The sequence below is a fragment of the Sinocyclocheilus rhinocerous genome, unplaced genomic scaffold (assembly GCF_001515625.1).
Source record: "Sinocyclocheilus rhinocerous isolate Xijiao unplaced genomic scaffold, SAMN03320098_v1.1 scaffold311, whole genome shotgun sequence".
Taxonomy (NCBI): Eukaryota; Metazoa; Chordata; class Actinopteri; order Cypriniformes; family Cyprinidae; genus Sinocyclocheilus; species Sinocyclocheilus rhinocerous.
Window position 1 is genome coordinate 98,195 of NW_015623669.1, and position 22,474 is coordinate 120,668.

Consider the following 22,474-nt stretch of genomic DNA (forward strand, 5'->3'; position numbering starts at 1 on the left):
CATTCTGACGGCACCCATTCACTGCAGAGGATGCACTGGTGAATAAGTGATGAGAGCACATGTTGTGAGTAAATTTTCAGCTAATTTTCATTTTTCGGTGAACTAATCTCATAATGCATTATACATGAACATGAATTAACATTGAATTATAGTATATTTTTAAAAATGACCTTTAATGTAGATTGTTCATTATATATAATTCATTAATGTTAACAAATGAACCTTTTAAATGCCTTTAATGCTTTGGAACGAATTGAATAGACTTTTAAAATACACGTTTTTGAAGTGCTTTTCTCCTTCATCCAGAAATTAATTTGAATTCATTAGGACTGTTTTGGCAATCTTTTGATGAAATCTGGTGTTTTTTCCTGCATATCAACTATACACAGCTTCTCTGAGGAGCTTGGCCTGAACTTCCCTGGCTGAAAGATCAGAACATCAAATGTAAACCTGCTGTTTTGGCATCCTTACAGTGGCTCTGACGCTGTCCATCTGTCCTTGAGTCAGGGTAACAGATCCAGACTGCTCTCTCAGGGCTCAATGTAGAAACGGGCCAGTGATTCTTCCAGGAATTGCTGAATCAAGGAGGACAGACATCTGGCCTGCTTTGTTGAGTGCCAAAGAAAAAGGCAGGATAACATCCTAAGAGGTAAGGACAAAAACAAACTCATGGCAAGATTCAATAAATAGTTGTTTTAAATTTATCCTCAACAGTACTGAAAGCATTGCAATTTCTTGCTGTTTTGGCTTGTAGGTCTCTTTACTGATTTGAATCTGGCTTGGCTGAAGGAGACGCTCTCTGCTGGAAATGCTTATGCCAGATGACATGCTGTCTGGATGAAGGACACAAGTGATGGCCAAGGAGTATGTGCTTGTAGACACATGCTTAGAACAGAAAACAGCAGAGTTATATTTGTATTCATTCTAGTGCTTCGAAGGATCGCTTTCACTTCTGTAATAAAAGGTTTACAGCATAACAAGTTTTAAAAGAATAATCCACCATTTTAACAGGCAACCAAAGGGAAAATTACAAAAGGAGAAATTCAGCAGTTTATTGGAAGTCTGTACCACATCGACATGTAAACAATGACATGAGCCTCAGTGCTGTTCTCAATTAATAGAGGAGACTTTAGAGGAATCCAAAAACATTTGTAGAGTGTCTTTATCAAATCATATCAGGAAGAAAGACACAACTTCATGTAGTACTTAAACTGTCCATACATTTCACAAATATTAACAGAATAACATATTCTACTGTTTGCCGAATAGAATGGGACTGAATTAATCAGGAGTTATTTTGCAGAATGTCCTGGCTGCTCTTTTTCATACAACAAACACGATTGGGGGTGGTGTACGTTCAAAAAAGGCATTTCACAATGCATGATGCCAGATTTGACATCGGTTCACATTAGGGCTGCACAGTTTTAACATCTAATTGCAATTTTTCTTATAGAAATTGCGATTGTATTAATAATTTTTTTTTTTAAATCCAGGTTTGCTGTGCTGGTTTTACACTGGGGAAAAAATGGTATAGAAATTGCTAGTAGTTTCAATTAACACATTGAATTAAAATTGAAATTTAAAGTAGAACAACTGAAATAGTGTTTTCGGTAACACTTTATTTTGATGGTTCCTTTTGAAAATTCTGATGACGAATCAGTAACGTTGCAAGTACATGTCAACTTATTCTAACCCTAACCCCACCAGTCTACTAATACTCTACTAACATTCTAATGAGAGTTAGTAGGTATGTAGGTGCAATGTTACTTATAGTCAACAGGATGCGTTAAAGGGATCATCAAAATAAAGTGAAACCATTTTTTTATAAAACGTGTCAATAAATTGTTTTATTTACATCTTTTAAAGATTATTTTTACTATGTAGGGCTGCATAATTTGGCCAAAATTTTGTGATTATGTATCAATATAGCTTATAAATAAATTTTATAAATGTAAAAAATAAAATCATTAAACAAGTATTTTAGAAAAATGATATATATAATATTAATAATGTAATTTTATTTTACATTAAAGCTGTAAAAATAGTTTGCAAATCTCTTCACTTTGTTTCATTTATAAAAAATATACATCACATGAGTTTTGATATGTTTGTGGGTTTTTTATTTATTTTATTATTATTATAATTTTTTCTTTTTGTGAACTTAGTAGCCCTGTGTCCCCATTTTCTTTTGCTATATGGAAAAGAGCTTCCAGGACATTATGCTAAGCATCTCCTTTTGTGCTCCACTGAAGAAACAGAGTTGTACAAGCTCGAGGGTGAGTAAATGACAATTTAAATTTTGGGATGAACTGTCCTTTTAAATATTTCTGTCATTTTCTATAGTTCTATTATTAAGTTGTTCAACTCAATATTGAATTTCAGGGTAATGATGCTCGAAAGCAAGAGAAAGGGAGAGATATATTTTTCTTGCAAAAGCCCATCTGTGTAATCAGACTGTTCTCAGATATCTCCTGCATTGCCGAACTGGGGAAAAAAAATCAGGTCAGTGCCCACTCTTTTAAAAGAGATGGCTATACATCTTTCACATATCAGCATATTGGCCACAGTTCCCCTCACCCCTTCTTCACTGTTTTAAACATTGTTGCAAGCTGGGGCAGACCCTGTTTCCCCTTCATCACAGACTCTGTGGTTTGAGCCAAACCTCTGTCAGCATTTTAGTGCTGTGAGTCAGAAAAGCACGCTGGCGTTTCTGTGATTAAGATGATGAAAGCTTTGTTCATACTCATGGTTAGTTGTATTTTCTTTACACACTGTACTACCTCGATCACTTTCCTTCCACGTGTCACAGATTTACATTTTTTCTCTTTCAGGAAGTGTAAAATATCTAGATTTTTATAGTGTGTCGTGCATATTTAACAAAAGCTTTGTGCTAGTTGAATACTGTAGATTGTGCGTGATGAGGCATTTTCTCAACCTGCTCCCCATCTGAATCTTGGGAGCCTTCTGGCTGATATCCCCCTCCTCCGTCTCACTCTTTCATAACTTTTCTTTTTCTTTCTTTCTCTGCATCTCACTCTGCTCTCTCAGCTGTATGTTCTGGTTCATTCCCTCCCCCTCCCTCCTTTATGGACAATTTTCCTGCTCTCAGTACTTTTATACCAGATTATCCTTACACCCCCCTTTAAGCCCTTTTGCCATCTCTCTCTCTCCCCTCCCTCTGCTCTCCCTTCTTAACGATCTTCGCTAGGGTCTGCAGATGTGGTGCGTCCCAGGTCATACTGTGGTCAGGCAATTCAGCATCTGAGCAGAGATGTGCTTCATGTATGTTTTCATCTAATTCAAAGGCATATGTGTACACATAAGCACAAATATACAGCTCTCCTGTGAGCAGAGACATGATCTGAATTGCTTACAAAATACAAGAGAGGTGCATGCTGTCTGTCTGTTGGTTGATCTATGTGTCTGTCTGTCTGTCTACAGTATCTGTTTTTGTATAATATAGTTTGTCTATGTCTGAAGTCTGTTTGTCTGTCTATCTATAGTATCTTTCTCTCTATGGATAGTATCTTTCTGTGTCTCTGTCTATCCGTCTGTCTACAGTATCTGTCTGTCTGTAGTATCTGTCTGTCTGTCTACAGTATCTATCTGTAGTGTCTGTCTGTCTGTCTACAGTATCTGTCTATCTATGGATAGTATCTTTCTGTGTCTCTGTCTATCCGTCGGTCTACAGTATCTATCTGTCTGTCTGTCTGTCTGTCTGTCTACAGTATCTGTCTATAGTATCTGTCTCTATCGATAGTATCTTTCTGTGTCTTTGTCTATCCGTCTGTCTACAGTATCTGTTTGTCTGTCTACAGTATCTGTCTCTATCGATAGTATCTTTCTGTGTCTTTGTCTATCCGTCTGTCTACAGTATCTGCCTCTCTATCGATAGTATCTTTCTGTATCTCTGTCTATCTGTCTGTCTACAGTATCTGTTTGTCTGTCTACAGTATCTATCTGTAGTATCTGTCTGTCTATAGTATCTGTCTCTCTATCGATAGTATGTTTCTGTGTCTGTCTATCCGTTGGTCTACAGTATCTATCTGTAGTATCTATCTGTCTGTCTGTCTACAGTATCTGTCTATCGATAGTATCTTTCTGTGTCGCTGTCAATCCGTCTGTCTACATTATCTGTCTATCTGTCTGTCTACAGTATCTGTCTATAGTATCTGTCTGTCTGTCTACACTACAGTATCTATCTATCTGTAGTATCTGTCTTATCTGTCTGTCTACAGTATCTGTCTATCTGTCTACAGTATCTATCTATAGTATCTGTCTGTCTGTCTACAGTATCTGTCTATCTGTAGTATTTATCTGTCTATCTGTCTACAGTGTCTGTCTGTCTACAGTTTCTGTCTATCTGTAGTATCTGTCTGTCTATCTGTCTGGTGTTGCTTTTATGGTGATTTTTTATTTTTGTTTTGTTTCGATTTGATTTGAATTTACTAGCCCTGTCCCCATTCACCTGGTATATTTTGCTATATTGGAAAAAGATGCCAGGACATTCTGCTAAACATCTTTTGTACTCCACTGTGAACGGTCCCTTTAAATAATGCTGTCATTTTGTGTGTCTATCTATCTGAGCAATCCTCTCTTTAAGTTAGAAAACAAACTGATGTTTTGTTGGACTTTTAAAACAAGGGACATGGTGAAGATTTACTTTTTGGGTCAGGAGATCAAGTCCAGGAAGACTGTGCGTGTGTGCTTTGGTGAATGATATGAGGTGTCTTTTCCATATTGCTCAGATTTCCTTGCCACCATGGGGATATTACATTAGTCTGCGACACTAAAGGCCAACAGCAGTTCCATTCGAGGAGGTGAAAGGAATTTTCTAACAGGAATCAATCTATGTGTGATAGACAGTGATAAAAGAATCTTTCTACAATTACTTCAATGACAAATTTTCTTGCAAATACATGGTTTGCTATGTATTATGCATGAAGTATTGTTATAATACTTTGTTATAATACTCTTGGTAGGGGATTCAATATCATTTAAACTCTTAACTTCCTTTTCATTCTTGTCCACTGGACTTTATTTTCAGTCACTTTTTTGTTTCTAAAGCATGTAAGTTAGTGTAAATTATTTAGTTTAAAAATTAGACTACTGCATAAATTATCCACATTTTGCATAATATATTGTGGAGACGTTGAACATTGAAACCCCAACACTGTATATAAATATTACATGACATAATTCTGTGTAATTCCAGACTCTGCCTTTAGCATATGTCTATATATGGCAGTTGGTTTCTTGCCACACCTGTTGGATCTCTCAAGTCTTCTTCATTGAGTGATTCTCTGTTTATACAGCTACTGCATAAAGTTCTCATCCCCTAGTAAAACTCTTAAATGGTTCTTTACAGTACCTTGACTCAACAAAAAGCCCTCTACATATCAACAACCATTTTTCTCCATATATGGTTTTTGAGTTGGCTCTTTGCAGAACAAAAAGGGTTAAAGCATCAGTAAACTTTACAATAAAACTGTTCTATTCTGTATCTTTCTTTCTTTCTCCCACCCCCTCTCTTCAAGTCTGTTTTTACACTCCTGCGTAGCTCCTCATGCGTTTCTTCCACCCTCCCCTTCTCCTCACACTCCTCTGTCTCGCTCTCACACATTCTCTCTCCCTCTCCAGCACTCCCTCTCACTTCTCTCCTCAGAAATACTGTCTGTGGAGCACCTCTTCTGTTTGCAGCAGTGAATAAGGCACCATGCCGGGACTGAGGGACCAGACGGCACTTTCAGTTCTCTGTATGTCCCTGCTGGTTCGCTTCTGGACTGTAAACGGACTGACAGACCACAGCAGCTCAGAGATCAGCCACACAGCCTCAGAGCAACATGTGGAGAACAGAAGCACAACAACTGGAGCAGGTATAAATGACAAAATAGCTGTTGCCTGTCTTGTTCTTTTTAACTCTGTTGTATAAAATGTACTTGCACCTGTGCTTGGAGAAGCCACGTTTAGGAAGACAACTTATTGAGGAAGAAAAACGCTGCTGAATGCCTATACAAATGAATATTTAGCTGACATGGTGTGACGAATTGAGAGGCTGAAAAACTAGTGACAGACTTTCATCATTGTGTTTCAAAAGAATGTCACGGCTTCATTATGCTTGCAACTCACATTCGTTCTGGCTATATTTTGGTATGTAATGACAGCTTTTCACAGTCCAATCAGTTCCCAGTGGATAAGCATTGTCAGGTTGATAATAACTTGTAATGATCCCTGAAAGCTTCAATAATATCTGTCTACTGGGTTTTAATTAGGTAAAAGGGGTCATTGGGACCCCTAATGTAAGAAACTATAAAATCAGTCTCAAGAGACCATACGGGTTACCAAGGACAAATTTTCTGTGATTTGGAACAAAAGCACTTATAACTTAATATGCAGTTTTCCAGCAGCACACTGCATTTATGTTGACAGGTTATATTTTCCACATAGTTTACAGCACGTTTTAGGTGGTACTTTACCAAAGACAGGGATTCTTCTTGAAGGAGTTTTTGCAGTTACATGTGCAAAGCTCTTGTTGACAGTGGCAGATGCATACTCAATACTTGCACCTGTGCTTGGAGAAGCCAAGTCTAAGAAGCCAACTCACTGAGGAAGAAAACCGCTGCAGAACGCAAGTACAAATGAATATTTAGCTGACACAATGTGACTAATGGAGAAGCTGAAAAACTAGTGCTGTAGAAGTTGAAGACAGACTTTTATCCTTGAGTTTCAAAAGAACGTCATAGGTTCATTACGCTTGCAACTTGGATTAAGGAGTTAATTTAAGAGTTAATAGCAGCACTGTGGCTGAGGTTTGGAAAATATGGTTACTGGCAGGCTTTTGGTATTCAATAACACAGCATTTCCATTAACTGCAGGGAAGCAGACTCACTCTGACAAACTGGACAGATCAGTAAAATTACAAAAAGTAATGGGAAAAACAGAGGAACCATCCCAACATGGTTGAATTACCCTGTGGAACCCAATAGGAGTGTATGTATTTACTATACACGTCTTAGACAGAAATATCTTTAATGTTATTGGTCACTCCCTAAGTAGTGAGCAGCATTTCACAAGATTGTCATAAAGGTTTCTGCCTTGGTGGGAGAGTAAGAGATTTTTGGTTGCTTTTTAGGACTTAAAGTCAATATGAAATCACTATTGACCTTATTCATTTAATATATGCTCCTGGTCTTATTGTGAAGGATTCATCAATGCATGTTATTCCAAAGAAGAAAAGTTTTTGCAATCTTTAATTAAAATGTAATAACTTGCTCTTCCTCTGAGATGACTTTGCTTTTTGCTGATGTCACTACTGTAGACAGGCTATTGGCTGTCATTAACCAATAGCTATGTAAGCATTATTTTGTCAAGCTCACATTCGTTCTGGCTCTGTTCTGCTATGTAATTCCAACTTTTCACAATCCAATCAAATCCAAGTTGGCAAAATCTTGTTGAATTTAGTTTTATTTAAAAATACGTCAAATGAGTTTTGAATGGGGTTTCACATTGACTTTAAGACCCTTGGCTACTTGGCTCAGTTTTGGCCCAGCTGTGGCTCTTGATTCTGAAGATGCTCTAGACTTCAAACACACCTGTGCTCCAGCCCAGGCTTTGCTCCTATCTGTTAGCCCAGATGAGTTAGTACTCCTAGACTGTCAGACTGAAAAGGGTCAGATGTTTGATACTTTGCCCATCTGTTAAATCTCATCTTGGAACTGACCTTCTGAAGTTGTAAAAGCAAACCACTTGGAAGGTAGAATTTTTTGGAAATTTCTCAACAGTGTGAAAACAGTTTTACCATTATGCATGGAAAGAAACAGTGAAACCCACTGACCACTGTCATTAGTCCTGTTTTGGCCTAAACGGTGGAGTAGCGGTTAGTGCACATGCTCTGGTGTTCATGTGGACAATGAGTTTGACTGACTGTGTTCTTGCTTTTCTTCTTATCATTTTTTGTCCTCTCTGGAAATAAAAAATGCAAAAAGGTCAAATAAATCTCCTGTTTTGAAACCCCCTTCACCGTTTCGAGCCAGTGTTGACTGACAAATAAGTAAACTTTTGCCAGATTACTCCTGAGGACTGGTGTTGTGGACTAGCTCTGTGTGGGTAATGACTTCACAGCAACAGGCAAGAATGTTGCTTAAAACTTTCCCAGCAGGGATGAAACTGCCCTTTGGAGACAGGACAGGATGAGTTTCAAGAGCCAGAGCGTCTGTGTCAACATATGAGGCTATGAACTCTAAATGGGACAGTCTGTGTGCATACTAGAGTGCAGCTTCAATTAAATATGAGTTGACAATGTGGAAAAATGTGGAAATGAAGAGCCAAAAATAATTTATTATGTTTCTCTAGATATTCTTCAAGTGAAGATAATCCCACTCTATGCAAAGATTCATGTTGGACAACACAAACGATTGTTATGCAAAGGTGAGAAACCAGTTTAACCATAAAATAATAGTTCTGTTATCATTTACTCAGCCTCATGTTGTTCCAAACCCATTTGACTTTCTTCCATGAACAACAAAAGGTGAATTTTTGGAGAACATCCTGGCTACTCTTTCCAATATATTCAAACTGAAAGGGATTGGATTGGAACTAGCCAATAAAGCTCTGAATTGGACTACAAAAGTCAAATGTTACAATGCCACATTTGAGACTAAATTTCATTGACATTAATGGCACCATACAGTATTTAATTTGAGTGCATGAGGGACATTTTAATTGAATGAAAATATAAATCTCAGCCTGTTCTTCATGCAAAGCTGTCAAATGGCTTGGAATATAGTGCAAACGTATTTTGAAAAGAATGGGAAATTCATCCAAAAATTCTCCTTTTGTTTCCATGGAAGAAAGAAAGTCATAGGAGTTTGGCACGGCATGAGAATGAATAATTATAATAATAAAAAACATTAGGCAGTGGTTGGATATGCGCTTGTTGTTGAACTAGCTCAGATGCTAATTCAGTTCAATATTTTTTCCCTGTTCTTTCTTAGTTGATGGGGGTGCAGAGGAGATCGCCTGGTTTTCTCCTAATGGTGAGAAGATTCTAACAAAACGTGACAATCTCGAGGTGCGCAGTCATGGCAATTCCTTGTCCTCTCTCATTGTTCTCAATGCCAATTTAAACAATGCTGGGATATACAAATGTGTGGCCAGAAATTGGGACACAGAATCACAAGCTACGGCCAAGCTGGACATCCTTTGTAAGTATTTACATTAATATTATCATCACAAATATTATGACAAGAAATGAAGTCCAGTCTGCATTTTTATGATCAATTTTAACATTCTGGATTCAGTGTTTTGTCAGCAACTATTAAAATACTGAACCATGGACTTTTTTTATCCAAAGTGACTAACAATACAACAAGCGGTTCATCATTATGAGGCAATAATATGAGAAGTGCTAGCAATGCAAAGCTCCAAACATTGCCCAAAATAGTACAAGCAAGAAGAAGGAGGGATATAGAAATAGTGAACGCATAGAAACATATTTTTAACTGTTTTAAAATAGTCATATTTTGACTGTTTTAATATATTTAGTGTTTCAAATATGAATGGGTTAAAATGTGTTTACACTTAAATGTACTGTAAGTGATTAACATTTTGCTAACTTCCGCCATTTCGCAATCTTGAACTACCCTTTCTCAAAACCTTCCCTTCAGTGTCAGCTAACCCGATATCTGAACACACAAAATTAATCATTAACAAATTTTTTGATGGATGTTCAGATATTAGGGACATTTATGCATTGTTTACAATTATAATAATAAAAAGTATAATCTAACTGTATAGAAGTAGAATAGAGTCAAACAGAGCTTAAAATTGACCGTGCGAAACTTTTTCCTCAAAGTTTTTATTAATGTGTGTGCTAAGTCATTGTAATATTTCTTGTATTATTTAGATAACTTTTTTCTCGTTTCAAAATCTGGAGCAGAAGTAACTAGATGGGCTGTTTGAATCATGCTTGAATTAGTGAGTCGTCCAGAACAATGTGTTGGAAGTTTGGAGGGAATTATCAAAGTGTAGCCAGACATCCTGGTAGACACTGATACATTCCTTTCTCTTTGTACGTTCCTGTTACAAGCATCCAAAAAGCGTGGGTTGACTGAGGGAGCCAGTGTTGCAGTGGAGAAAACTAGGCTTTTAAGAAAGCCAGAATTGGTTGTTTCTTGGTATGGTTTCCCGAATGCGAACTTCTTGCATTTGATGAAGCAGCTCAAATCAATTAAGCCTGACAGGATTTTGGTCATGACAGATTCAAACAAAACAGACATGACAGGCTGTATTTTTTTTTCTTTCAGCTGTGAAATATGTTTACACTCTTTAAAATCACTCTTAAAAAAGGGGTTTCTTCAATGATTTCCTCTTCAGATTATTCACATTGAGAAAAAAAATAACGATTCTTTTAGGAACTGTTCTTTAGAGGTTCTTAAGGAAACATAAAAACCCCAACATTCATTTTTAACATGAGAGAGGTTTAACTCACAGCAAAAACTGAAAGAAAGCTTAAACTAGCGGGAAAAAGTACTTCCAAATAAGACTTGCAATATACTTGGAGAATGTTTTAACTTAATCAATTTATGTAGAGTCAATAAAAGTGAACTGAATTATATGTATATACAATAGTTCTTTCTGGTCCTCGAATCTGATTGGCTGAGAGCCTTTTCCAGGAGTGTGATATTCAAGTGATATCGGAACTTCAACTGTTTCACCGTTTGCATCACTCCGTTTGCGGTATTGCTCACAGTGAGGTTCATAGTACGCCCAAATCCACTATAATTTCCGAAATCTCCGAAAAATGTTGAAGCAAATTTTTACATTCTTGCCTAAAAAAACTCTTAAAACTACATTCCATTACACAAAAAAACAGTATTATTTATACAATTATAGTGGATTTGGACAAACGTGAAATATTATGAAATAAACGTAAATAAATGTGAAATTCGTGGCGATACTGGGTGAATATCTCATGGGTGGAAAGACCTCAGCCAAGGACTTAGTGTATATATATATATTCCGTACCCACTGTATATACCCTGGAATCCAACCAATAGGATTAGCTTGCTGTTTTTGGAAAGTGACAGTTTTGTTTCCAATATGCATCAGACAGTTTGAGACCTTAAAGTAACCTTCAGTGAACTAGATGTGTATAATTTATGATTGAGGGATAAACTACAGTTTTCTCACTTGTCCAAAATTCACGAGGGTTACTTTGGCCAAGTTGTGTTTTTTTTTTCATTCCCTTTCATTTTCTCTGTGTTATTTAAGCAAAGAGAATGCGTCGAGAAACTGAGAGGGAAGGAAGAGCAAAACGACAGAAAGAGCCCAAGCCCACCAAGAAGCCCAAAGCTCCCAAGCCCACCAAGAAACCCAAGGGCGAGAAGAAGAACAAAGGAGAGAAGGGTGGGAAGAAGAAAGGCAAGAAGAACAGGGAGGAGACCACCACGATCACCACCACCACTGTGGCTCCCACAACCACTGTGCCCATTGAATATGAAGAGGAGTTTTATGACCCTGAAACGGACCAGTACTGGGATGAAGGTTAGAAAAGCCCTTCTCATTAAAAGACTCAGTCTTTTAGATCTGTGTATTTTTGGTGCAGATTGGAGCAGAACAGTGACCGCCTTGGTTCTCTATAAGTGATTTTCCCACTTGTTTTCTCCATGGGGATTTCAAAACATTCTTCATATAGACTCAGCAACCAAACCAACCAGCTCAGAGATGAATCATAGCATTGCACACTCTGATTTGAAGCAAAACGGTATATGAATATCAAATTACATTGTTTTACAAATGAATTAACTCGCATACAATATAAAATTGATTATATAAGTTTGTCACAATTTATGTTTGTATGGTAACAGCAGCTTCTCTGATTGGTGGATCTCTCTTCAGGAATTATGGGGAGTGTAGTTCTTCACCTGGAATTTCCCTATATTTAGCCATAAAAAAAAAGAAATTAAGTGACTTGTAGCTTCTGCTGAAGCATATTTAAACAACCTTGGAGAACATGCCGCGCCTGTAATAAGATCAAGATTTTGTTTTGCGTGATCTGGAATATGACTCATTAGAATCGTCTAGCACTCACAAAGACTGTTTGGTATCCACAGAATTTCCTGCAGAGACAACAACAGCGGCAAAGCCTACAAACCCCCCGATTGAGAAAACCACAGAATTTCCTGCAGAGACAACAACAGCGGCAAAGCCTACAAACCCCCCGATTGAGAAAACCACAGAATTTCCAACAGACTTTCCTCCTGACACGGACGAGTATTCCCCACCTTACCCTGACTCATGTAAGCAGAACATCACTCATGTCTGTGTAAATAAACACCACTTTTGTTCATCAGGATTACCATTTCCTTTAATTTACTGTCAGACGATGACTATTGGAAGGTGGATGAACCCACACCTACAACCTCAGTGATCGCTGGCCGTCCACCTGATGAGGATGTTGATTACTGGGATGCCAGATGTGAGTCTTCCAATAATTAAAGTTAGTTAGCAACTGTCACAAATTACTGATTGTTCAGCTAACAAACCTTTTTTGGCAACAGATGAGGTGGCAGAAAACATGCCTTTCCCTGATGGCAAAGAGATCAGCTCTACTGACAATGACTGGCATTACACTACCACAGGTAAACTGATCATTCCTTCTAAACGCTGTGCCCTATTCAAAATAAAATGAGAATAAATTATGATTTATTAAATATTCTTGTGCTACTTCTTTGTTTCACTATTATTGTAGACTGCTGCTACTTACTAAGTTTTAAAATGACATTGTTCTCATTATGCAATTGTTATTAGTTTCAAACGTTAAAAACAGAAACAAAAAAAGTCGGTTTAACAGTCAGTTGGGTTAATAGGTTTCTGCTGTCTCAGAGTTGTTTTATTGCTATATTTTACATTACAAAAGAGTGAATTTAAGCACCCTGTAAATCTGTGTGTGAACCAAATAAAACTTTTACCACAATATACACCCATCTCATGAAAGATCTTGTTTTTACACCATTTAAAATCCACAATGTCTAGTGTGGTTCTTACAAAAGACAGCGGACAAGCAGCGACAGACATTTAGCAAACATTTTATGAGTCATTAAAGTTTCTCTACTGTACTGTGAGTAAAACTCCCAAATTTAACCTGCATTTCTTTTCTTTTCTGTCACAGAGGAGCCCACCGTCCCTCCATTTGAAAACAACTGGTATGAAGAATATGAATATGGACATGGTACATACAGCTTTGATACTCTATTTTGAAAAGAAAACAAACATACAGTGAGACGGCATGAGAGGTGTTGGCCTCGCTCTCGTCTTAATGAGAGTACATACAGTGTGACCTGTCATTTCTGCACTCAAATAAACTCTTTCAGAGACGCAGAGGTGCCGCTTGATGTCAAGCTGAACATTTGAAGTCATGTTGACATTAGATGAAAATTATAAATGGAAATATTTTCCAACCAGAAAGCTACTATTGTCTTGCAGTATATCTCCTCCCCAACTAAATTTTATTTAACAAAGAAAAGAAAATCAGTAACACTTTACAATATGGTTGTTAATATTAGTCAATGAAAAATACTAATAAAGCATTTACTAATCTTAGTTCATGTTAATTTTAACATTTACTAATGCATTATTAAAATCAAAAGTTGTATTTGTTAATATTATTTAATGGATTTGAGCTAATATGAATTAACAATGAATAGTTGTACTATTAACTAACGTTAGCAAAGATCAATAAATATTGTAACTAATGTATTGCTCATTCTTAGTTAATGTTAGTTGATGAATTAACTAATGTTAACTTATGATACCTTACTGTAAAAAAAAAAGTGCATGTATAAAACGCTTTTTACCTCTGTTATCAAGTTTTAAGAGGTAAGATGATATGTGGTGCATGGAGCACTTATCTTAGATAAATACAATTTTATTTTGTAACAAAACTATGTCCTGGAGTAAAAACGAAAAATGTCACCGGTTTCTGATTATGCAGGCAGAGCCTGTTTTTATTAGGGTATAAAATGGAAATCTGGCAAAAGCCTAAAGGACAAATGTGTCAGGAACCATTTTGATTTTGATTATCGGATTCAATTTTTATCTAATCCACTTTAGTTGCACATATGACTTTCAGTTAGAATTGTCTTAGATATTTTGAATTTAGTATTTTGTTTGTCCTCTTTTGCTTTAATGAATAAAATATGTATGTTTTGTTTCCAAAACCAAAACTTTGTTAAAAACTGATTAGTGACCTAAAAGCTCGGAATATGGATTATTTCTCATGCATTGTAATATGTAACTTTGTTTTAATTTTTAAAATTCAGTGATCTCAGACTTGAGAAACCGTCTGTACTTAGTGTGTGACACTGAACTGTTATTTAATGCGTTCAATTACACCCTTCGTTTCTGTTTTGTCAACAGAAAAGAAACTGGAAGAGGAGAGGGAAAGAGAGAGAGAAAGAGAAAGAAAAGAGCAAGAGGAAAAAGGTACAGTGTTTTTACCCTCATATACTGTAAGTTGTCAGCTAATAAGAGTACTGTTGTACTGAACATGTAGACACTAAACTGCAGGTACTCACAGCCGTGCTGATGTTCAGAACAACAGTTCAATTTAGAGGACCATAACTACTATTCAGTCTACCACAACAATAGTGTAGTACCGGTAATGTATTAATTCCAGTAAGTGTATTAGACTATCATTGGTTTCAATCGGATACTAGGACATACAATTCACAAGCAAGATCATGAACTTTCTTTTGTTCTTTTATGTTAATTAATTCCTTTTGTTTGGTTTGTCTTGAGCTGAACTGAAAAAAATACCTTACTGATGAAAAACATTAATGTGCATGGCCAACAGTCCTCAACAGGACTCTCTGAACTCTCTGCAATACAAATGATTTAAATAACACTTTTAGCATGAATATCCCCTCTGTTTTGTCTTCCAGCTGCCCCACAATCTGCTTACACTTGATTATAGACTTTGTGGGAAATTACTGAATGACAAGCATTCATTAACAACAGAGAACGGACCCTGTTCCCATGAGCTCTGTTTTCAGTTTTGGTTCCTAACAGACTGAACAATATCCTTTGCACTGACCTAAGGCGGTGGAGCAGGAATTAGGACAATTTTGATATGCAGGATATTGTAGAACAGGACATAACAAACAAAATTAGAAAGCGAGCTGAGAAAGAGATGAAGAAAGTTCCAGGTTCAACAAAAGTTATGCTCCATCAACAGCATCTGTAGCATTACCACCGAAAATAAGCATGTGTCATTCCTAAATTTGTAAAAATGGGTCAAAAGAAAGGAAATTATAGTGATACTGTGAATATTTGATACATGGTTTTTTTCTAAAAAATTATGTATGGATAATCCAGTAAACCGAAATTGCTTTAGTATAGTAAATGTTCATATTTAAACTAAATTACTAATAATTTTAAAGTTATTCTTACATTTTTATTCTTACATTTACTAAAAATAAATAATAATTTTACCGCAAAAAGACATGTGAACCACGACCTGAAGTTTGACAGTTTTAGAATGACACTAAAAGGGCTTGCTACTTGCTTAAAAAGCAAAAACTGATGCTAACTTGTTTAAAGGACATTATCTTTGATTTGCGAATATATGGTCAAGATGTTAACTGGAAAACCATTATGTTACAATGACTGGTCTTTGAACATTTTAAGAACAATAATCTTCAGATTTACAGGGCACAGATCTTTATTACATCCTTCCATCTCTGGATTGTAAAGATAAATGGAAATGGAGCTCCAGAACATTCCAGAGGATTGTGAACAGTCTATAATGTTTGCCAAAAGCATAGCAAGATATTTGGTGTTAAATTCATGTGTGTATGTTTCTCTTCAAATTGCTCACCTGATTGTTTGTGAAAGGTAAGTTTGTTATTTTTTCATGTGTATTTTTTTAAAATATTTTCTCTTTTCAGTTTAATGTGCAGAAACTATTAGTGAGACAACTCACAGGTTGATTTATATGTGGAGTGTTGCTCTGTGGCGCTCTTAAATGTAAAAAATTGAAGTCAGTGGCTGCCTGTCTTTGAGGGGGGAAAAAAGCATATCAAGGAATACAAAATTAATAACCATGGCTCCTGACGATAAATTGAGGTCTTATGAAGCGAAATGATCGGGCTGTGCAAGAAACTGAACCTTATTTACAACATTATTACCTGTAATACAGAGACAAAAGTCTACTGTAGAGTGATGTCCTGTTCGCGAATGAATCATTCATTTGAACCGGTTCTTTTTAGTGAATTGAATAAACCAGTTCACCAAATTGGACTGAATTATCTGAAACAGTTTGTGGTTCGAGCAGTACAGATCTACAAGTTACTCAATCAAAACTCACTTTCATACAGGCCTGACAATCACGCTGACTAGAAACAAGACAAAATACTGGAGTATATGGAGTCCCGTGATACTGGTTTTTGCCAACTCATTCAGGTTTATTTTTGGGTGAACTATCCCTTTAATTACCAGGAAGTTAAGAGATTAATCTTTATATTTCATGCTAATGAATCCATAGTATCAGTGGTGAACTTTGTGTTTTCTCCAATAATTTGTCTCCTCAGAAAGAGAAGAGAGGAGGCATGAGGAAGAGGAGGAGAGAGAACCCAGGATTCACAGACCTCCACCACGCGTGTACAGAGAGCCTAAAAGTGAGTGGTGGGGACTCGGTTTAGGCATGTAGCCAGATGGGATCCATCACTTAATAGATAACATAGAGCAATACATACACTCAGGGCAAAATGACTGTGAAAAAATAAATAAAACACTAACATGCAACAAACTTATACAAGAGCACTCAAGTGATGTAATACTGAAGCTCTCCCAGCTCTCAGTTCTAGCCGCAGATCTTGCCAAACAAATATGTTGCTTAAAGCAAAACCTCGGCATTCAGTTCAGTGTCTTGTTTTTAGTGTCTTAGATATTACTGCTAATTAATGCTAACATAATTAATGCTAACAAACGTAACTGAAATAGTGATATCTTGATGAAGCCTTCATTAGTTTCAAGTGAATATGAGACCTTAAAACATTTTGTAAGACTTTAGCTGTTTTTAAGTCATTACAGATGCTGAATCCTGCCAAATCCTGCTCCAATTCCACAGCTGGTTCTTTTCAAAGGAAATTCCAAATGTCCTCCCTGCTCAAGAAACACATGCATGGATGTAGTCCTTCATCTTAAGGCGCATTACTCTGAATTAAGACAAGTGGCAGAACAAATTGTTTTGACGTTATAAGTTAAGTTAAATATAAGTTGCAAGTTATGGTTGTAAGTTATGAGTTAAATATATGTTAAGTTCCATTATAGTTGTTGTTTCGTTACATCTTGATGACACAATAATTTGTGCATAGTCTGTCTATATTGTTTCCATTTACCTTGCTAGTTAAAACTAATATAAATATATATGTACCTGTATATATTTATACATTATCATACATATTAGTGTCAGTTTTAAAATAAATAAAAAGTAATAATATATAAAAATATAATGATAAAAAGAAAAATACATTTTAAAATGACTAAGAACATTAAGCAAAAAGTATAAATAAAAGGACGTAAATTGAAATAATGTGGTGCCTTCAGAAAGTGTAGCACAGTGCTTAGTGAGAAAGCACAGATAAACTGATTTCAGTCTGTACTTCAACATATTGTGTGAACATGTTGTCCATATTAATTTTGTTCTCTGGTTTGCGATGTGTATCAGTTTGTCCTCCTCTGGGTATGGAGTCTCACCGCATAGAGAATGACCAGCTGCTGACTTCCTCTGTTTATCAACATCGCTATGGCTCACACAGAGCTCGTCTCAATATTCAGGTACAAACATATGCAGATAGTCACTCTGAAAATGTATTACTGGCAACTGAACTAAATGTGATGTGGTGTTTTACTGGTTCATCTCACAGGCGTCTGGGGATGAAGATGATATGAATGGTGGGTCATGGTGTGCTAACTCTGAAGAGAAAGTCCACTGGATTGAACTGGACGCTCGCACACTAACAGAGTTCACTGGCGTTATCACTCAGGGTCGAGATGACCCCTTAGAGTAAGACAGACATTAGAAACCTTGGAGCCCTCGCACAGTAGACTACCTAAAGTCTACATCTACAGTCCTTGTAATTTTGTTTTGTTGTTTCAGGAGCGATTATGTGTCTTCTTACTATGTGGCGTTTAGTAATGACAGCAGAGAGTGGACTGTCCTTCATGATGGATATGCTGAATGGGTAGGTTGCCATCATTTTCTCTTCTTCTTTTGGTTGCCAAATCTTTGTGGTGCTTAAAAAGAGTTAACCAAAAATGAAAATTCTGTCATCATTTACTCACCCTCAAGTTTTTTCCAAAACTGTATGTGTTTCTTTCAGCTGAACACAAAAGAAGATATTTTGAAGAATGTACTGTAGGCAACCAGACAGTTACCTACTGTACATTCTTACCTACATCAACAATTCAGTTTCTTTTTTTTGTTTCCCTTCTTTTTGCTCTCAGTTATTCTTTGGTAACTCCGATAAAAACACCCCAGTGTTGTCTCAGTTTATGGAGCCGGTAGTGGCGCGTTATATACGCATCTTGCCACAGAGCTGGAATGGCACCATGTGTATGAGGATGGAGGTTTTGGGCTGCCCAGTACCAGGTGAGAGACTCAGGACCTGTTGATGGTCTTTATATTTGTTTGTTTGTGCATTGTGTGCTGATAAAGTATTTCCTATTACTGATATTCCTGTCTGGATCCACAATGTTTAAATACCTGTTTATCAATAGTTTAGGCATATTACTCAATATTTTGCATTTGCTCTTTACTCAGATCCTCTAAGCCAGTACCATAGTCAGAATGAAGTGATGCATCGAGATGACTTGAACTACACCCATCACAACTACCTCGACATGGAGAAGGTGAAGGGAGAGTGCCAATGCCTGGAGTCTTAAAAGTTCATGAATGGAAAAAAGATATAAGAAATACACTAGAGTTTATAGTTAAGAAAATTGTGGGTGGCTGCCAGGGATTTCTAAACCACAAGATTTGAGGTGTCACTGATATTTGTAGCACAAACTATTTGGGATGAGTGAATTTCAACAAACCGCTAAATATGTGCTAATTGCTTCCAAATGTGACTTTTCTTATTGGCACAGCTCATGAAATCCATCTCTGATGAGTGTCCCAACATCACCAGATTCTACAGTTTGGGCAAAAGCTTTAACGGTCTGGAAATTTATGCCATGGAGATTACTGATAATCCTGGGACGCATGAAACAGGTGAGAAACATCAGAGTAAATATGGAAGACAGTATTATTATTCCAGTATGGTTACAGGTACTGAAACAAGCAATATAATTATGTTCATTATCCATTTCATGAGCATACCATCTTTTCTCAGGAGAGCCAGAGTTCAGGTACACAGCAGGTTATCATGGTAATGAGGCTTTGGGACGAGAGCTTCTTCTGATGCTTATGCAGTACCTGTGTAGAGAGTACAAAGATGGCAACCCTCGAGTTCGCCACCTTGTGGATGAGACACGAATTCATCTGGTGCCATCAGTTAATCCTGATGGTCATATGAAAGCTTTTGAAAAGGTGCGTTATAATGTATGCAAAGGTTAAAAGTGAAATGTGATGTTACTAGGTGGCCAGAAATTGCTTAAATAATGACTGCTTTCAAACTGATTTCCCAAAAATCTTGGATATCTAATATTAGTATTTAGTAATATTAAGCTAATGCAGAAAAAGCTAAAGTTACAATGTTAGTAAATTCACCAGTTGAGCTAGTAAACAAGTACATGTTTGGTAAAGAAGTATGTCCTCACCAAATAGCTTATTACAGATAGCCCTGTTCCAAACTCAGCCACTGACTGAGCCAGAATTTGACATGCTGGACTGCTAAAATTAACAGAGCAATGTTTTGGAAGTGGCACATTTATTTCTTTAGGAATTCAACCATCATGGCTTATAGTCTTGCATAAAATCGTATCATTTACATATAAGCTGTTAACTTCACTTTACCAGTAGTGTATCGTGCTAGCAATGCCAAGGTCATTCGCTAGTTAAGTGATTTATCAACTGAACAGGTTTAACTGATCAATAATAGATCAATGAGGATAAAATAGTCTACCAAATGTGCAAATAGAAATGGTGTTGTGACACTTTAATGTCATTAAAGTAATGTAAGCAATGTCACTTTGTTTCACAGGGCTCTGAGTTGGGCAGCTGGACATTAGGGCACTGGACTGAAGATGGCCATGACATATTCCAGAACTTTCCAGACTTAAATAACATTCTTTGGGATGCAGAGGATAAGGGCATGGTGCCCAAATTAATATCAAATCACCATGTACCCATCCCTGAGGGTATTCTGTCAAGCAATGGCTCAGTAAGTAAGGAAATAATGCTGTGTTATGTACATTTAATGGATCAACGCACCACTCACATACTCTTGTCTTGAATGCCTTGAACTTGGCCAATCAATTTATAGGACAGAAACCAACTGTTGTATAATATTCTTTATGTTCTACCTTTCAGGTTGCAGTGGAGACTCTTGCCCTTATCTCCTGGATGGAGAACCATCCATTTGTGCTTGGTGCCAACCTGCAGGGTGGCGAGAGACTGGTGACATACCCCTTTGACATGCGCCGGCTCACCAAGGAGTCTGAGGAGATGGAGAAAAAACTAAACTCTAGAGCAAACAGACGTAAGCGACAGTATGAGGAAGAGGAAGAAGAAGAACCCAACCCTTACCTTCACACTGGATACCATCAGGAGAGCTACAGTGGCCCTCATGAAAGCCATGCATATCATCAAGAGAACTATGGGTACCATCAAGAAAGTTATGGGTATCACCATCAAAACCAAGGATATCATGAGGAGAGCCAAGGATATCACGACGAGAGCCAAGGGTACCATGATGAGAACCAAAGGTACCATCATGAGGGTCACTCTGAAGGATACCATGAGGGTTATCATCAAGAAGGATACTCAGAGGGGTACAGGGAGGGATATGGAGAAGGTGAACCAGAAGAGGAGATCAGAGTGATTGAGGACCAATCTATGTTCCGCTGGTTGGCCATATCTTACGCCTCTACTCACCGCACTATGACTCAAACCTATCAGGGAGGATGCCATACTGATGACCCAACAGGTGGGATGGGAATTGTCAACCGTGCCAAGTGGAAGCCCATCCCAGGAAGTGAGCATTAGGGATTTGTGTTGCACAATCATGTGATTGACCATTAAGTGGATGATTTAGAAGTGGAGTGTCCAATCCTGCTCCTGTGGGCCACCTTCCTGCAAAGATTAGCTTCCCCAGTCCTGCCTGGAAGTTTCTATCCAGTTGTTAAGTCTGATGTTATGAGTTACGTTTCCAGGTCCAAAGGCTTTTTCTAATACCAGAAGCAAACAACAAACAGTGCTAATCTACACCACACCGAAATCTCATTCAGCCAGACAGACATTAATCTTTTCTGAATCAATAAAATATTGGTGTCCTTGACACTGTGAGTCTGGAGACGGCAGTATACACTGTGAATATCTTAGTAGCTTAGCTTAAAGGTGTACTATAAATGAATAGTGTTACTAACTGTCTGTTGAGACAGTATTCCAAACTGAGATGGAATAGAAGCTTGGAACCAGAAACAGTATTATCGAGAGGTCGATACACCACAACAAATGGATAAATCCGGAAGACCTTGATTAGCTTTCAGCTCAGGTTCAGGTGTATTTAATTAGGGTTGAAGCTACACTCTGCAGGAAGGTGGTCCTCCAAAAGCAGAATTGGACACCCTTGATCTAGAACAGTGGTTCTCAAACCTGTCCTGGAGTACCCCCAGCCCTGCACATTTTGTATGTCTCCCTCATCTATCACACCTTATTCAACTCATCAGCTCATTAGTGGAGACTGCAAGACCTGGAGTGGGTGTGTCAGATATAGGGAGACATACAAAATGTGCAGTGCTGGGGGTACTTCATTGAGAACCACTGATCTAGAAGGATCTGTAGGATCAATTTGAATCTACTCTGACACCCTAGAGACTCATTTTCTTTTTAATACCTATTCCTGTCCCTTTGTCTCTTGTAGGTATGAATGACTTCAGCTACCTTCGCACTAACTGTTTTGAGCTGTCCATTTTCCTGGGCTGTGATAAGTTCCCTCATCAGAGTGAACTTTTAAGAGAGTGGGAGCATAACAAAGAGGCCCTGCTGACCTTCATGGCTCAGGTGAGCTACTGATATCAGTCGCAAGTGTTTAGAAAATCCCTTGTAGGTAAGACTTTAAGAACCCTGCACCAGTGTTGTAGTACTTGAATCTGGACAAAACCAGACTCGGACTCAAGTCCAAAACCATATTTTCTATGACTATTCGAGGCAAGATCATTCGAGTCAAAGTCATTGCCGAGTCCAAATGCTCCTAAAAATTTGGAATCAAGCTTGAGATTGACTTAAGTCTTGACTACAACACTGCCCTGC

The 22,474-nt window shown here is 37.4% G+C and overlaps 1 protein-coding gene across 2 annotated transcripts in view; it reads left to right on the forward strand.

The window, feature by feature from the left end:
* Positions 1–5,547: 5,547 nt before the first annotated feature.
* LOC107722622 (inactive carboxypeptidase-like protein X2) overlaps positions 5,548–22,474 on the forward strand; it is a 35,554-nt gene continuing 18,627 nt past the window's right edge. For both annotated transcript variants that reach the window (XR_001637830.1, XM_016531099.1), the window contains exons 1-20: positions 5,548–5,876; positions 8,353–8,427; positions 8,994–9,203; positions 11,272–11,544; positions 12,177–12,299; positions 12,383–12,478; positions 12,561–12,641; positions 13,172–13,231; positions 14,419–14,484; positions 16,590–16,676; positions 17,729–17,838; positions 17,928–18,067; positions 18,161–18,245; positions 18,508–18,652; positions 18,824–18,912; positions 19,150–19,273; positions 19,395–19,591; positions 20,205–20,384; positions 20,534–21,197; positions 22,086–22,225. Coding sequence is in view for 1 of the 2 variants with exons in the window: in XM_016531099.1 (XP_016386585.1) it covers positions 5,717–5,876; positions 8,353–8,427; positions 8,994–9,203; positions 11,272–11,544; positions 12,177–12,299; positions 12,383–12,478; positions 12,561–12,641; positions 13,172–13,231; positions 14,419–14,484; positions 16,590–16,676; positions 17,729–17,838; positions 17,928–18,067; positions 18,161–18,245; positions 18,508–18,652; positions 18,824–18,912; positions 19,150–19,273; positions 19,395–19,591; positions 20,205–20,384; positions 20,534–21,197; positions 22,086–22,225 (3,105 nt within the window). In the remaining variant the exon portion in view is untranslated. The remainder of the gene's footprint in view (positions 5,877–8,352; positions 8,428–8,993; positions 9,204–11,271; positions 11,545–12,176; positions 12,300–12,382; positions 12,479–12,560; positions 12,642–13,171; positions 13,232–14,418; positions 14,485–16,589; positions 16,677–17,728; positions 17,839–17,927; positions 18,068–18,160; positions 18,246–18,507; positions 18,653–18,823; positions 18,913–19,149; positions 19,274–19,394; positions 19,592–20,204; positions 20,385–20,533; positions 21,198–22,085; positions 22,226–22,474) is intronic.